Source organism: Blastomyces dermatitidis (assembly GCF_000003525.1).
Source record: "Blastomyces dermatitidis ER-3 genomic scaffold supercont1.1, whole genome shotgun sequence".
Lineage (NCBI taxonomy): Eukaryota > Fungi > Ascomycota > Eurotiomycetes > Onygenales > Ajellomycetaceae > Blastomyces > Blastomyces dermatitidis.
In genome coordinates this window covers 1,563,257-1,581,888 of record NW_025544774.1, presented here as the reverse complement: position 1 = coordinate 1,581,888, position 18,632 = coordinate 1,563,257, and the positions used below count along the sequence as shown (strand labels likewise).

At 29.8% G+C, this 18,632-nt stretch overlaps 1 protein-coding gene across 1 annotated transcript; it reads right to left on the bottom strand.

Annotated features, from left to right (window-relative positions):
• Positions 1-8,267: 8,267 nt before the first annotated feature.
• On the bottom strand, positions 8,268-9,122 carry BDCG_00262 (uncharacterized protein; the record flags this gene model as incomplete). Its single annotated transcript, XM_045415783.1, has 3 exons — positions 8,268-8,566; positions 8,630-9,058; positions 9,098-9,122. 3 exons carry the CDS (start codon positions 9,120-9,122, stop codon positions 8,268-8,270), a joined length of 753 nt encoding a protein of 250 aa, XP_045271646.1.
• Positions 9,123-18,632: the final 9,510 nt, after the last annotated feature.

The window sequence follows — 18,632 nt, the reverse complement described above, 5'->3', positions numbered from 1 at the left end:
TGAAGAATGACTATACTCAGTATATTCAGAAACTACTTACAGCAGAGATCAATTCTGCAGAAATAAAGAATTGAAGACACTTAAATAATCTCTATTATTATTATTATTATTATTATTATTATTATTCTTCCATTATACTCATATGCAAGCGGAGCTTATGATGAGTCCTTGCGTGATGTTAAATACAGGCCAAGTGTTGATTATACAGAAGGAAATACAGGTGTTGAGACCATGTCAAGATAACAAGAACATAGAAAATACAAAGAAGTGACAATTAGATACATGCGATAATAACTTCCCAGCTCAGAAACATAGAGTGATTTATTGAAGTGATTTGTACACCTCTGTATTTATTAGAAACCTGAGGTGCTTGAGTTCTGGATTTAATGTATCCTCTGCGGGTTTCGAACTCACACGCCTTGGTTTCCCACACCAAGGCACTACTGAGTGACTGCATTAATCATTCAGCTACCAGGGCTAAATAAATAATCTCTTATAAAGAGAGAGCTGAATTTATATATCTATAAATAAGTTTCTATGTATAGAACTTATTAAAAGATATCATAACTCTTCTCTAGTAAGTCATTTTATAAATACTAGAACTTATAAGTTACTTATAAGAAAATACTTCTGACTGAAGATATAAGAACTTATAAAGAAGATAGTGAATTCTTATACTATTTATTAGAATTCATAGATAGTGTAGTTTAAATTATATAAAGAACTTACTTCTCTACTCATTTCACAGAAATCTTGAGAATAGCTAGAAATAAACACTCTTATAAGTCTCTCTGAAAGTAAGAATATATATAATATCTATTTTAACAGTGTGCTGATAATAGTAGATTATTTTATCAAGATAACACACTTTATACTCATCTATAAGAACTTAAAGTTAAAGAATTTAACTTATATCTTTATTCATAATACAATCTAATTATATGAATTATCTATAAATATTATCTCAGATAGAGAATTAATCTTTATAGAAAAGTTCTAATTTAATTTAATAACTATACTAAAGATCTCATAAAATCTAAGTATAGCTTTTTATTAATAGATAGATAATTAAATAGAATATTTGATAAGTATATTAAAATAGTATCTATAGTACTTTATTAATTATAATCAGAATAACTGAGTATATTAATTTTTACTCACAGAGTTTATATATAATAACTTAAAATATATCAGTATAGATAAAACTCTCTTTAAGATACTTATTAAGACTTATCTATGAATAATCTTAATAGACTTACAAGAGTATACTATAGAGTGTAATAATATCTGTGAATAGACTGAGAGAATTCAGAATATTCAGAAGAAACCTTATAAATTCTTAAGAAAGACTTAAGAGTATCAGAAGAGATACTATAACTCTAAGTATATTATAAAGAGTTTTAAGAAAGATAATAGAGTCTGACTAAGTCTGAAAAACATTATTATATAAAGATTTAGTAAGAAGCTGAATCTCTTATAAATAGAGTCTTATAAGATTATAAAAAAAGTCAGTTTACAGTTCTATAGATTGAAACTATTATCTAAAGTATAAATATATAATATTTTTTATATCTGTTTACTTCTGTGAATATAAGAAATTCTTAGAAGAGAACTCTGTGATTCATCACTCTATTTATAAAGTACTAGAGAGTGAAATTATTATTATTATTATTATTCTTCCATTATACTCATATGCAAGCGGAGCTTATGATGAGTCCTTGCGTGATGTTAAATACAGGCCAAGTGTTGATTATACAGAAGGAAATACAGGTATTGAGACCACATCAAGATAACAAGAACATAGAAAATACAAAGAAGTGACAATTAGATACATGCGATAATAACTTCCCAGCTCAGAAACATAGAGTGATTTTTATTGAAGTGATTTGTACATCTCTGTATTTATTAGAAACCTGAGGTGCTTGAGTTCTGAATTTAATGTATTCTCTGCGGGTTTTGAACTCACACACCTTGGTTTCTCACACCAAGGTGCTATCAGATGGCCGCATTAATCATTCAGTCATCAGGGCACTAGAGAGTGAAAGAGAATATCAGATTAAAGAAATTATTAACTAAAAGAAGTAAAATTATAAGCTCTGATTTAAGATTCAGTGATAAGAGTATTCTGATAAGATAAATAAGTTCACTTAAGAATTATTCAAGTAGATAAGATATCTATAGTAGCTGAGATATGACTTTTATACTGTAAATTCTGATAAGTCAGAATAATACAGTCTTTACTAAGAATCTGATTATAATAAAGATATTAATACTGCTATTTATAAACTCTAGTTTATAAAATAATAAATTTTTACTGAGATGAACAGTCTGCAGTATATATAAAGATAAGAAGAAATCATATTATTATTAAAGTTAAAGAAAAATAAAGAAAAATAAAAACAGAACTATGAACACAATTTAGAGATTAATAAAGAAAAAAATAAAGAAAACTTATATTTATATTCTTAATATCTATGATACTTAATTTCTTTATAACTATTAATTTCTCTTTTTAAAGAAGTAAAGAGTATTATATCTGTAGTACAGACAATTATTATATTTAATATAAAAACTATCAGAAATGCACAGACTTTAAGAAAGTCAGACATTAGAGTATACATAGTTATAGTAGAATCTTAAGAACTGATTATCTGTGTATATAACTAGATATCTTTTATAAAGCTATATCTGCTCACTCAGTTATACTGAAGTATTCAGTCTGAAAATAATTAAGATATAAAAAGAGAGCTCATCTACTCAGACTAACTCTTATTATGAATTCATGATATTTATATTATCTTAATTATCTGAATTTAGTAGATAACTGAGAACTTATCTCTTATTAGTAATGAACTTACAGAAATGTGCTGCAGTATAAGAACTATTGATATAAAATCTAGATATATTTATATATATCTAATCAGAGATTGTATAGATAGAAGAGAAATGATTATAGATCTGTGAAACTGTAGAGAGCACTGATAGTACTGAGAGTTTAATAGAAACTATTAGCTAGAATCTGTAAGAAATTACTTATGAAGAGACTTATAGTAAAGAGTGAGACTACACTGCTTAAAGTCAGAGACTAATCTGAGAAAGACATGAGATTAACTGCTAGCTCAAAGATTGAATACAGTAACAGAGCTGAAGAGAATAAAGATACTGTTATAAGAGATAATATTTCTACTTCATCAGCTGATAAAAAGTAATCAGAGAAGTTATGAGAATACTTATAAAAAGCTTAACAGCAGTCAGACATTGTTTATAAAGATATTGAAATTTAAAAAAAATTTTATTCTTGAAAAGTTCTTGAATTAATATGCAGATATTGTCAGAAATACTCTCTCTCTATTATCTAAGAAAAAATACTTTATGAATGAATAAGAATACTCACAGTTTGTAAACATAAGAGCTGTTATAGAAAATGAAAAAAAAAGATGAGATTTTACAGAGAGATCTGAGATATTTATATTACTCTAAAGAGATTTATTTACACTATGAATAATTTTATAAAATAGTCAGATCACTCTAGTGAATAAAGAATAATTATAAATTACAGATCTGAATCTTTCTATATAACTATAAAGAGTGATTACAGACTGCAGATATCTTAATTCTATAATTCTACAAAGTTAATAAAAGAATGAAAAATTTCTCACAATTCTACAGTATCAAAGAATGATAATTTATAAGAATGAGTAAAAGATTATCTTAAAAATACTTCTCTTTAATAAGAATAATCTTATAGAAAGTAATTCATCTGTGAGATAAATCTGTGTAATGATCATATAAAAATCTTATAGAAAAATGATTGAAGATCAACTGAAGTTCTTCAGATTAAAAGATACAGAATAAATCTATGTAATAATTATACAAGAATGCCCCGGTGGCCGAATGGTTAATGCGGCCACTCAGTAGCGCCTTGGTGTGGGAAACCAAGGCATGTGAGTTCGAAACCCGCAGGGGATACATTAAATCCGGAACTCAAGCACCTCAGGTTTCTAATAAATACAGAGGTGTACAAATTGCTTCAATAAATCGCTCTATGTTCCTGAGCTGGATTATTGCATGTATCTAATTGTCACTTCTTTGTATTTCCTATGTTCTTGTTATCTTGATGTGGTCTCAACACCTGTATTTCCTCCTGTATAATCAACACTTGGCCTGTATTTAACATCACGCAAGGACTCATCATAAGCTCCGCTTGCATATGAGTATAATGAAAGAATAATAATAATAATAATTATACAAGAATCTTACAGAAATAATTAAGAGTCAACTGAAACTGTTCTGTATGAAAGATATAAGATGAATCTGTATAATAGTCAGAGAAAGATCTGCAGGTTATAAAGAATTTTATAGAATAAGAAACTGAGTAATAGATACTTTTCTCTTTACAGTAATAAGGGATTTTTTCTCACTAAGATTTTTTATAGATATGATGAATTTTTAGTGAGTATCACTGCAGTGCTGAGTCTGACTCTATGAAATCACTCAGTGAAAGACTTTGTAGATAAAGTCTTAGAGAGAAAGAAGTATATAAGAAATCTCACTTCTTACAGATTCTTTATCTCTATTTCTATCTCTTATATAATTAATAGAGTTAGCAGCTCTTGACTATATACAACTATATAGACTGAAGTTCATGAATACTATTCACAACTCAGCTTGAATACTATTATATATTTAATCTCTACATTTTATCTTTCTACTGTGAATACTTCTAGTAGTTAACAGTATATATCACACCAAGCTGTAAACACCTGAATAATCACTCACAAGCACTTATTCTTACACAGTATTGAAATTAATAAAATATTTATCAGAGTATTTCTTTGAACAGTTATTCTAAATATAATTAACTTTTTCACAGTGATAGCAGATTCTCATTATTATTATTATTATTCTTCAATTATAGATGTATATAGTCAGGGACTATGATATCTATCTGAGAATCTTTAGTTCTTAGAGTTTTTCTCATATCTATAGAGTCAACTGTTATACATTTATCAATTTCAGATATGCAAAATCAGAAAATTCCAGCTCAGAATATATAGCAGATTCTCATTTCATTGTCTTTATATTTAGATTTAAAGTCTGTATTTTTATTATTACTCTTTTCATTATCTGAGTCTCTTATATTATCAGTTATATTTATTATTACATTCTTCAGAACTTCTCTCATTACTAAGAGATATAGTAAAATATTTTAATAAAGACTTATAAAGTCAGCTTTCAGAGATTGACTATTATTCTTATCAATCTAATTCATCTAATTTCTAATAAATAATATTCATCTCTTACTCACTTCAGTGAGTAAATAGTTAAAAAATATAAAGTCTTTAGTTGTATATTCTAGATGGATATATTCAGTCTGTATAATAATTAAATATTTAATAAAGATGTAATCTGAGCTCTTTATCTTGATAGATAGAGTTATTATTTCTCTATATAATCTTATTCTTCTAACAGTGAGTCTTTCAGTGAAATTTTTCTTCATGACTTTTTATAAAGAGTAGACTAACAGCTCAAAATTCTTTAAGACAGTAAAATAAGATTTTGCTTATAAAGTAATTACGTATTATATATAATTATACAATTATATATTATATTCTTCTTAAAATTATTGTATATTATTACTTACATTCTTCATGAAACTGATTTGTTTTTTATTAATAATATTAACTGTACAGAATTACTTCACTACTAGTAGAATCTCTTTCTTTTATATTAAGTAGTTCTCAGAGTCTATAAAAATAACTAACTTTCTAATATACTTAATCTGATCTTGAAACTTCTTTAAAATTTTTATTAGAGTAGATATTCTCTTTTACTTCTGTCAAAATTACACTAGATTTATACTGACAGTGTTATTACTATCAGTCAGAGTCTTATTAACTCTGCTAGTTTTCACCTATTCAATTTCATATTGAAGTTTAATTATCTTCAATCTCATATAAGCTATCTCACTTGCAGAATTTATATCATAGTTATATAGACTATCTGTGTTATTTAACATCTCACTGATGTATTTAATAACTGAATCTTTAAAATCATTATTGAATTTGTTCATTGTAAATATTAATAAGCTCACTGTTATTCTCTATTGTACTTTCAGTGCTTCTGAATTTCTTTTTCTATACATTGATATGTATTTCTTTATTAGATCTGATGTTCTATCAGATCTCAAATTAATCATAGGTTTAAAGAGACATCTAAATATGTTTAATAATATGTGAAGATGTGATTGATGTGTTATCAGCAGTTATTTATTAAATGACTTTATAATCTGTTGAAGAATAATGTTATCATCTATAATCTATCTAGAGTGAAACTATATATAAGTTGAGTGACATGTGATTAGAGTAGATGTGTAGTATTCACTCTAGTAATGTTGTTGTAGCAACTGCTCCGTCTACACATGATCTTATATATAATATATATATAGCTAGCTCTTTCTACATGAATACAACAGATTAATCATCTCACAGATTATAGTCTGAATAGTATATTTTTACAAAGAATTACATTATTTTTATTTTTTATTTTACTTTTGTCTTTTGTTTAAAAACATCTATGTAAGTATTGAATGTGTTCACTTCAGATAGAAGAATTCTTTTATCACATTTACATTGCATATTTCAAGTGTATCTGCTTAGTTAGTAATTGAAATAGCAGAACTCTACAGTATAATATAACACGTTTTTTTTTTTTTTTTTTTAATTTCTTCATTCAACTCTTCTTTGACTGATGAGTGATTTGTCTACACTATAAAGTGATAGAAGAAGAACTTTACATTCACATTCTCATACTCAGACATCTATCAATGAAGAATCAGAGTAAATAGATACTATATAATACACAGAAGCTATAGAAGAGATCATGAAGTCATCTATAAATAGTAAAGTAAATTATGAATCAGATGATAACACTTCAAGCTTATAAGTAATATGTATAGAAGTATGACACACAAGTATCATATCTAGAATGAGTTTAGATAATATAATATCAATGACATTTAATAATCTGATAGCATTCTGTGACAGAATGAGTATATATCAAGTAGTCATCTCTACAGCAGATGATTTCAAATCTGAGTTCTGTGAATATCAAAAGAATGTTCAAAAAGCTATGAATATCAAAGCTATAATCACATTTGATAGCAATAACTACAAGATCTGATGTACAGAAATTCTTGTGAATGCTGAAGTTATCAGCAGATCTGATATTATTATAAAAAATTAACAAGTCTACTCAGAAGACATCAGTCAAGACACATTAAATACTGAAAAATAAAGCATTTATATTAAAGCACTGTATTACTGTATGTTACAGTTCTTGTTAGAGTCTGTACATACAATCATTGAAACTCTTGAGTCAGATAATACAGTTATACTATAAAAAAGAATTGAAGTTGAATATACTATCTCACTTGCAGAGAAATGTATGAATATTGTGAAAGAATTGATCATCTTACATATTAAAGATAATAATTATCTGGTATTTCAAAAAAGATTCTGTTATCTAGTTGTATATTATAAGAAATTGATAAATAACTTAGAGAACTTCTATTATAATCTCTTTCTTATTGATCTGAAGAAGCATTAAAAGTCTTCTATCAAGATATATTTAGACAATTTCTACACATCTGGCCAGAACTCTATACACAATATCAATATTGATAATCTTATGAAACAGTTGACAAACTGTATAAGCAAGTTCAAGAATGAACATTCTAAGTCTCAGTGAGTTAATACAACTATCATAACTCTCAGCCCCGGTGGCTGAATAGTTAATGCGGCCACTCAGTAGTGCCTTGGTGTGGGAAACCAAGACGTGTGAGTTCAAAACCTGTAGAGAATACATTAAATCCAGAACTCAAGCATCTCAGGTTTCTAATAAATACAGAGGTGTACAAATTGCTTCAATGAATCACTCTATGTTTCTGAGCTGAGAAGTTATTATCACATGTATCTAATTGTCACTTCTTTGTATTTTCCTATGTTCTTATTATTCTGACATAATCTCAACACCTGTATTTCCTTCTGTATAAAAATATCTTAATGCACACGAGCCTCTGTGTGCAAAGACATTGCGGAGCTAAGCTCAAAACAGAAGACCTCACAAGATTGATTTTACAGCTTATTATTAATAATAATAGAAGAGATAGAACTGTAAAAACATATAGAGATTCATTTTTCAGTGCAAAAGCACCAGCTAACTAAGCAAGGAAAAAAACAAAAAACATCCTGCCCTGTCCCGCCGGCTCATATGTCATTCTCAAGAACAGTTTGAGTGGCCTGAAGAAGACTTGTAATAGTTCTGAATTTGATCTTCAGAGCTGCATTCTTCTTGTGCAGAGCCTCATTTTCAATACAAAGAGTTAAAATCTCAATATCATGATTATTAACTGACTTAACACTTATCATCTGTTTTTTCAAGACTCTAGCTTCTGTATTCTCAGCTGCAGAATGCTTCTTGAATAAACTCTTCTTCTTGACTTTCTTTCTCTTTTCATTCTTCTGCTTCTTTTCTTTCACTTTATCATTCTTCTTACTGACATTGACTATGTATAACTATTAGTTAATTGTATTGAAATTGACATATTTCATATTGAAAAGTGACTCACTTCTATGATAAGAGCAGTGACTTTCAGTGCTATTGTAATGACAACTAGCACAAGCTTCATAACACTGATTCAGAGCACTGATGCAGATGGTAAAAGAGCCTTCTTCTCTGACACAGTGGCTGCAGAGAACTGTAAAAACAGCATCACAGAATTGTAGAAGAAGAGCTTCATAATTTGTATTGATTTTTGTATTGATCTGATGACTTTTCTGCAAGACTGGCTCATGAGTATAGAGTAATTTAATGAGAGTCTGTAGCTTCTTTAACAGCTTCTCAGGCATTCTTTCAGTCAAATGAGTCAACAGTTGACTTGATAATCTAGGACTGACAGATGCAGCAGAGGCAGATGCAGGTGCAGACACAGAACTGAGAATGAGATTAACAGCTGACAGCTTGACAGACTGAATAAGGTTATTGAGAACTGTGCTGACTATTAGAATTGCAATTTTCATTATTTTGAGAATCTTACTTACAATGAACATGTTTTGAGACATTGTTTTCAGCTATAATAATAGTATTGATGATTTTTTGAACTTCTGATGAATTAATAGAGATAAATAACATGATTTCTGAAAAAAAAAAAACAGCTAGCAGAGATGAGAGGTGAGAGATAAGATAAATTCTTCAAAGAGAAAGAAAACACTCTGAGATTCATTCACTTCTTCTTATACATGTGTTGACAGCTGCAAGAATTCAATATCTCTTATCATATAATGCAACACAGGCCTCAATAACACAGGTCTCAGAAGATTCTCAATCTCTCAGATCAAAGATATCATTATATTAAATCTGAGCTGTATAGATTAATATCTGAATTATTTCAATATCTTCTATAGACTGCTAACTGCTCATTCTCAGGTTCAGTGATTATAATAGAATCAGCTGCAATAGATTTGTCAAATTCAATGATTGAATTCAGTGAATCTACAAGCAGAACAGGCAGAGAGAATGATAGAATAGAGAATGAAGAACTTACAGCAATGAAGAACAAGTGAATGAACAGATTAAATGTGAATCATGAAAAAGATGAAATAAAGAGTGAATGAAGCTATATAGAATATAGATTAGCAGAGATGTACAAAAAGAAAAGAAATATAACTTAGTTATCTATTAACTTTGATATCTTATATAATCAATCTCACACATCTGCATGCTTCTGCTTACTTCATCATCAGACTGATGAAATCTGGAATAATCAAAGAGTTGTTCAAACAGAAGATCTTGATATATTTTGACCTGTGAAACTGCAACATATGTGAGACCAGTCTGGAATTCAGTCTCAGAAATATCAAGAACAGCTCAATCAAGTGATAATCCTTGGGATTTATAAACAGTAATGATATATGCAACTGTAATAGAGAACTGCATGCAGCTGCAGGCTTGATTAACATGAGAAAAGTCATAACAGCTGTGAAAGATAGGCACAAGTTTAAGATCCTCTCATTTCAAATAAGCAGAGTCATCATATTTATCAAAATTGATTAGCAGTGTAAATGAAGAATCTTGACAGAGATTCTTCACATCTGAACTTCATACAATGTCATGAAGAATCTTAAGAGCACTGTTAATAAGGCTGCAGTCTGTTCAAATATTCTGTAGAAGCATGATTCAGCAGCTGATAAAGAGAGAAAGATTCTGATGAAGATTATCAGCCTTATCAGAATCTAACTGAGAAGTGTCTATATCAACATTTATGACCTGAATATTAATAACAGGTTGTTTACAGCTTTGAATAGTATCATCATTATAGACATGAACATGGCACTTCTTTACATAAATGTGAATTACATTCTCAAAGACTGAGGCTTCATGAGAGATAAGAGTCTGTACATGCTTTGAAAGAAACTCTTAATCATTCAGAGTTAACTGATCAAGATGAAGATTTTTCAAGGTCTCACAGAACTGACAGCTGATGATATCTTCACTCACTTATTATTAAATCACAGTAAATTGAATGATTTTACTAAAAGCTAAGTAGATTTGACAGCTCTGAATGTCTTCTTTGTAATCAATACACTTATTATGATAGAGCAGAGTTTGAAAAATAGATGAGAGCTGATAGAAATCTTCACTGAGAATGACACTGAGATCATCAAAATAAGTGTTCTTGTGAGAAAATATGTAATGATAGGCCTGATTGATTTATGAAAGTTGCTGTAAATCAATCATTGACTTTTCATCAATTAACAGATAGTGAACATCCTTAAAAAGGGCCTGCAAAGATTGAAGATTTTGAGGATTGAGCAGTTCATATGACATGTTCTTGTGTATGAGAAGCTGAAATAATGCATGCAAGGTTCAAGTGTTAATGAAGTGAGCAGCTATATCAGTTGACACAGCTTGAATAATTGAGATTGAGAGATCTTGAGTCTCTGCAAGATTTTGAAGAGTTGTAGATAAAATTATAATCAGATAAGTTTTATCAGTGTCATCTTCACTATTTAGATTAATTAGCAAAGGATTCAGAGATCCGCTGTTAAGAATCTCAGTATAATGATAGAGAATAGTGTCATGAAGAAGGTGTTAATCAGAGCCTAGAGTCTTGAGTGAGTCATGTTCATGAAGAGTAGTATCTGTGAAGAAGTCAGTCTTCATATTGTTTCAAAATTCTGTGTCAAGATTGATATAAGTGTCAACATGAGAGCTTCAATCATAGTTGAAATCTAAGGACTGATGATCAAGCTGTTCACAGTTTTAGATGTCAATGAGATCATCATTATCACACTGTGAGTTTTGATAGGTGAGCAATGCTCAAGAGAGATCAAGCTCCTCTTCATCATTTTAACCATCTTCAAACTCAGGTTCTGATTCCAGCATGTCTTCACCATAGGCATCAACTGAGTGATTATGAGAAAGACAGCAATAATTAAAGACCTCTGTAAAAGAGGGTTAAGAGATGAGGAGATCAACAATCTTGAGATCTTCAATTTGATGAAAAGAGTGATGAAGAAGAAGTTTGACATAAGTATAGTTCTCTGAATCAGTTTTGAACTGATAAACAGAAAAGTAGATCAACACTCAGAATTTTGTATAAGAACATCTCTTAATTTGATGACTGTGAGAAAAGATTCAAAGAAATTCAAGAAATGAAAGATCTTCAAATTCAGTTGACTGCTACTTATATTTTTTCAAAAAGAATGAATCATGTTGTAATTCATCAGATTCAAGAATATAGCTATGATAATATTGAGATTTGAGCTGACAATCAACTGTAATTGACTCATGAGAACTCATTTGTAAAGAAAGATTTAAAAGAAGATGACAAATCTTCTGAGCAGATCAATCACACTCATCAATGAGCTGATTCATAAGTTTAACAATCATAGAGAGCAGTGAGTGACTTGAACTGATTCTTGAAATCACTTATTGAACAATCTGATGATAGGATTCTGTGTCTGTTTCAGCCTTGGCAATGTACTTAGACAGATAATTAAGAATAGCACAGCTGTCAGTGCAGGGAGCAATGTCAGTATTTGCTAGTCAGCTAACTGTAATCAATCTGTTATAGTTATTGAGAATTGAGTCATTATAATGAGAGTGCAGCTGATAATATCTACTATTCAAAGGTTTAAGAATAGCACAGTCAGTCTGACATTCATGTGAGAAGTGAAATCAGTAATGTAGATTGTCAGTGATCTGGTGTTTATAAATGCAGTACTTTTCACTACAGTGATGATATTGAATACAGTTGAGAACTGTAGATAAATGTTCAATGACATTTATCTGATCAGAATGGCTGAGGGAAAGAGATGACTGTGCATCTTCAGACTGAGTGTGATTAGGCTCAGAATTCTCAGCTGTAATAATGAGGTCTCAGTAGTCAGCAAAGGCTTGATGAGAGTCTTCATTTATATCAAGTTTGAGATTCAGTGCATTCTTACATTAAAATACACTATGTGAGTGCACTGATTCACAGTCTTGTCACTTATAACAAGTTCAGTGATCTAGAATTTTGAATTTCAGATCTAGAATCTTTTTCTTGAAGATTGTAAGTTATAGATGAAAGTAATGTGTGATTATAGTGAAATAGTTATAAATACTATCTCTTACAAACTTCAACCTCTCAAGATCAGTGCTGTGCTTTTAAATAACATAGTCAGAAAAGTAATGTATCAGATCATCTCAGTGATGATCTACAGCTGAGAGAGTAAGAAATAGATACAGAGATCTGATATTTCAAATATAGACTTGTAGCTAACAATATTTTGTATCTTAAAAAGAATGAATTTCATGAAGACTCTCTGCAAACTGTGTAAGTGAATTCAAAATCATGACAGATTGTGAAGTATCAGCAGTAAAAGCAGCCTGCAGCTTCTCTAGAGTGAGGTTCTTAATAAGAGAGTCAGTGTCACGCTCCCGGCCGCGCCAAGGCCCTGTTGCGGCTTCACACGGCCCATCGCTTCCATGCGGATGATTTCATCCATCCCGCAGGCTGACCGAACCGGTTTCCAATCACTATATGACATCATTCAGATATATCATAGAAAGATCTGATTGATAAATATGAGAACCTCACTTCTATATGAGGTCAGTAGATTACTCTTTCTTAGCAATGAGATGCTACTGAGGTATCACTTCAGCTATTCTTACTTGTGAAATGAGAGAAGAATATCTGTTCATTGTCTATATAGAATAGCTAGATACTGGCTTCTTATCAAAGAAGTCAGTGATTTGTTTCTTTTTCTTCTACTGAAATATACATAAGAGTTACTATGTATCTCATACAATCTTCTTAGTATACTAAGTATCATATCTGTGATATTCTTGCAATAACCCTGTAGCCTATGAGCTCACTATTCAAGTAAGATAGTCAAGCTCACTTATACAGCTTCTTAAACAACTATCTCTACATGATACTGCTGACTAGTCACTGCTGCAGTTCTGTCATATTACAATTCAAATCACTCAATCTGATTATATGTTTGAATCAGTCAAGCTCTAACAGATTAATATAATCTCATGCACTTACACTGAGACTGATCTGATCTCACTCTCTGAAAGAAACACTACATTATTTTCTAGAGTATGTACATCTCTACTCTGGCAGAAATCTGAGATTTCTGAACTTACTGTGCATTTTAACATGAGCTCTTCAATCACTCTGTCACCGCCACAGCCTCTACACACCTACATCTATCATGGAGATAGAGAGATTAAGGTCAGAGATTCTCTGAGATATAAGAAAAACATCTTGTCTGAATTTCACAGCTTTATCTGTATTCTTGAATGAAAATTCTGCCTTAACCTGAGCCAGTATAATACTCATGAGATATAAGTAATATACACTGTCAACCTCCTTGAAGGCATCTCTGTGACTACTTGAATTATCAAGAACAGAGAGCTTGAGTGTATCAATGCTATTATAACTTGAGAAGAATTCAAGAACTTTCTACTGAATTAAATCAAAGATTACTGCAACTGTGACTTCATGATAATACAGTAATTCAACTCATTATATTAATAAGATAATGAGAATTCTTCTGATTTCAATGTAAGATTTGAAGAATATTGAGAGAAATTAACTGATGATTTGAATCAATTAAAAATACATCTTTATCTTATAAAGCTGACTTACAAGGTGTGAACAATGATATCACAATATCAGAGTTCATTAATTAATTATACTGAGCTTGTCAATCTGGCTTTCTGAATCTATTTGAATAATCAATTCTCTGAGAAAAAGATCAACAAGACCTCTTCTAAGTAATCAATGATGAGATTTAAATAACACTGTGATGACTTCAGTGTGAAGAAAGTAAAGAAGAATTTCAAGTATTCTGATTCTTCACTCACTGTGAAGAAATATTAAAAAAGATTTGATAAAGATCTCTATTTCAACTGCAGAGTTAATGAACACTATATCAGTGATTGCAAGAAGCTGAAGAAGAGAAGAAACTGAGAAGACATCTTCTCAAAGTCAACTTCTCTTCTGATAAATGTATCTGTGAAAGATAATGAAGAGAAAGAAATGAAGAATTGATAATTCTTATATCTCTGAGTTCATGTTACAATCACAATGTATACTCTGAATGAGAAGATATCAGTGAGATGCCTACTCAACTCTGAGATGAATGTCAACTTCATATTCTATTCCTTTTCTTTGATAAAGAGTTGAAAGAAGATAGATCTGTCAGATCATATGAAATTTACTGATGAAATGAAATGTCACTGTTTTGATATAATTCAAGTGAAGTGTGTGATCACAGACTCAGAAGAAATCTTTAAGAAGAGCAGTCTGCTTCTTCATGCAGTTAATATCATAGATAAGAACATCATTCTAGATCTTCTATAATTGAGAGAAAACAATTCTCTCATTGACTGAGTCACTCAGATGTGATGATATCATCTCACTAATGAAGAGACAGTAATAGAGAAATCTGAAGAGTTTTATCAAAAGAATCTTGAGAAAAAGATTGAGTCAATATACTGTATAGCAGATGATTGAGACTTGAAAATAGATGAAGAAGTCATTACTCTCACTGCAAGATTAGCAGCAGTATCTATTATTAAAGACAGATGTACATAATGTCTCTTTACAGATTTTAAGAATATCTTTTCAGAAAGAGAAGTAGTGAGATTTTCTGATATCAAGATACAATATAAGATTTGTCTTGAAGATGATGTAACAGCACTGTACAGATCTCTTTATAACTTGTCTGTAAAAGAGTTAAATGTTCTGTGCAAATATCTTGAAGAAGTGTAATCAAAGAACAGAATATGTTCATCAAAGAGTTCAGCAGAGACATCTATACTCTTTATATTTAAGAAGAATGATAGACTACATCTATGTGTAGACTACAGAGGTCTCAATAAGATAATAATTAAGAATTACTATTCATTACTATTAATTGATGAGATGATTGATTGATTATCTGAAGTGAAGATGTTCTCAAAGATTGATATACAGAATGTCTATCATAGAATCAGGGTTAATGAAGATGATGTTTAAAAAATGACTTTTTATACCAAGTACAGCAATTTTAAATATCTTGTTTTATCTTTTAATCTTTGTAATGCTTCAGTCATCTTTCAGATCTATATAAATGAGATGCTGTGAGGTCTTGTCAACATCTTCTTCATAGTATACCTGAATGACATTTTAATCTTCTTGAAATCAGAGAAAGAATATAATACTCATGTTTGAGAAGTATTGAGTTGCTTGAGACAGTATCAACTCTATATAAACACTGAAAAATGCTTATTCTACATGCAGAAGATTGATTTCTTAAGTTATATTATTAAGATGAATGACATTTCAATGAACAGAAGTTGAGTCTCTGTCATTGAGAACTGATCAGTGCTGCAGATGTACTGTGAGATGCAGATGTTTCTAGAATTTATAAATTTCTACAGATGATTCATCTATGTATATTCACAGATTACTGTCCCTCTTACAGATCTGTTAAAGAGAAGTGTGAAAGACAGGAAAATGAGACTGTTTATTCTTACTCAAGATACTATGCAGGCATTTGCAGAATTGAAACAAGCTTTCATAGATGTCATGATACTGAATCATTTTAATCTCAACTTACTCAGTCAGTGTGAGACTGATATATCTGAGAATGAGATCTGTGAAATCTTTTCACAGTTGACACTGAAGACCTTTCAATATTAAAAGAATCAGAGAATAATCATCTCTGAAGAAACAGACAATGAATTATCTGTAAGAGAAGATTTTTTCACAGAGTCTATAAGACACTGTGAATAAAGATTAGTGATCTTCTTCTCTAAGAAGTTATCACTCATACAGAGAAGATATGATACTTATAATCAGAAGATGTTAGTAATTATTGAATTCTTTAAGATCTGATAACATTATCTTCAGAATAGTAAGTACTCAGTGCAAGTTCTTACTGATTATACAAATCTGCATTACTTCTTGACAACAAAGAGCTTGATAGAATGTTAAGCCAGATGAGCAGAGCTGCTTTCAGAGTATAATTTCTATATTTGATACTATTCAGATCAGCTTAACTCTGCTGATACACTGTCTAGACAGTCTGATTATAATATTATTAATGCAGAGAAGAATTCTATAAAAGAATCTCTGTCATCACTGCAGAAGAAGCTGACTGTAGAGAATTGAGATTCTCTAAAGCTTGAGAACAGTGCTGAAGAGGCAGCTATGTGACTCAGTATAAAAGATAAAAGAGAATTCAGATCTCTGTGAAAGACTGACACTGAAGATCATGAGCTTCTTATATCATATCTTACAATTATTGAATTAGTAAAGAATAAAATAGTCTACAATCTTTCAATCTGACTATTTTTAAAATTCATTAATAAGTTACAGAAGAAGAATGTCTCTACTACAGTTTAAATTCAGAAGTTGAAGAAAAAAGAATTCAGTTTAAACTTAGAAGAGACAGACTCTGAGTGAGACAGTATTACTAAGAAATCAAGTCACTGATAACTAGAAGAATATAAACTTCTACTGCTGAATGATTCAGTCTTCATTTCTTGTAGCAGAGCAGTGTGTCAGAAGTTATTAAGAATTTATTATAATAATTCTCATACAGAACACTTTGAATTAGAGAAGACTGAGAAGCTTCTAAAATATAAATACATTTGAAACAAGCTTCAGATAGATGTTAAAGAGTATATTGAAACTTATAATATCTATCAAAGAATAAAGATTCTGTAGTATAAGTAATACAGTGAGTTAGTATCACTGTCTGTTTTAAAGAGCTTATAACAGAATCTATTGATGAATTTCATAGTTGATCTACTGAAGTTAACAAGAGTCAAAGAATATAACTTGATTTTGATTATTATTAATCACTTCATAAAGATGATTAGATATATCTCTATTTATAAAAAGATTAAAGCCTCTGAATTGACTGATCTGTTTTTAAATATTATCATTTATAATCACAGTGCTCTGAAATTATTGATAACAGATTAAGAATCTCTCTTCATCAGTAAGTACTGATCAGCTTTTTACTATCATCTTATAATAAAATATCTTCTCAGTATTATATTTCATCTGCAGACTGATGATCAGACTGAATATTAGAATCAGACACTAGAACAGTATCTTTAAGTGTTCTATTTATATTATCAGAATGATTAACTCAAACATCTTCTAACTGCTGAATTCATATATAACAATGCAAAGAATACAATCTTAAAGATATCTTCTTTCTATACTTATTATGAATATAATTCTTCATTACTCAGTGACATTGCAGACAATATTTCAAAGAAGAAAATAGACAGTCAGAATATTGAACAGATACAGAGAATAAAGTATTTCTCAGTATCAGAAGTAAAAACAAGATTGAAACTTTTAAATAAAATTTATAAGAAGATGATGAAAAGCATTCACTGCACTCAGAAGTAGCAGATAAAATACTATAATTAAAAACATCTTTTAATGAAGTTCTTGATAGAGAATCAAGTACTACTTTCAGCAAAGAATATCAAGATAATGAGATTATATAAGAAGCTTAGTAAGTGATGACTAGAATCTTTCCTGATAATAAGAGTGATGAATAAGCAGATATATGAGTTGAAATTACTCACAGAATTGAAATCAATTCATTCTGTTTTTCACATTTTCTATTTAAAGCTCTATAAGTAATGTCTCAAGACAGAGCTGTCTCAGCTAAATAATATTAAGATTGAGAGTGATACTGAATATCTTATGAAGAAAATATTGAATAAATGAACATATTACAGCAAGCTTCAATATCTCATTAAATGAGAAGATTATTCATTATCAGAGAATTTATGAGAACTGCTTAAGTATTTGAAAAATGCTGAGAAAGAGATTATAAGCTATAAGATGACTAGTAGAGATCACTCTGTTACATATCAGAGATGTTGAATAAGAAATACTGCTTAAGACTTCTCATTTTTCTTAAAGTGTTTTTTAAAGATGATCTTGCAGTGATGAGCTGATATCTTATAAACTCTGTAGCACTCTTCTTCTATTTTCTCTCAAAGAATTTTTAGAAGTTTAATGAGACTACACAAGTGTAACATTTCTGAAGCAGTTAAAA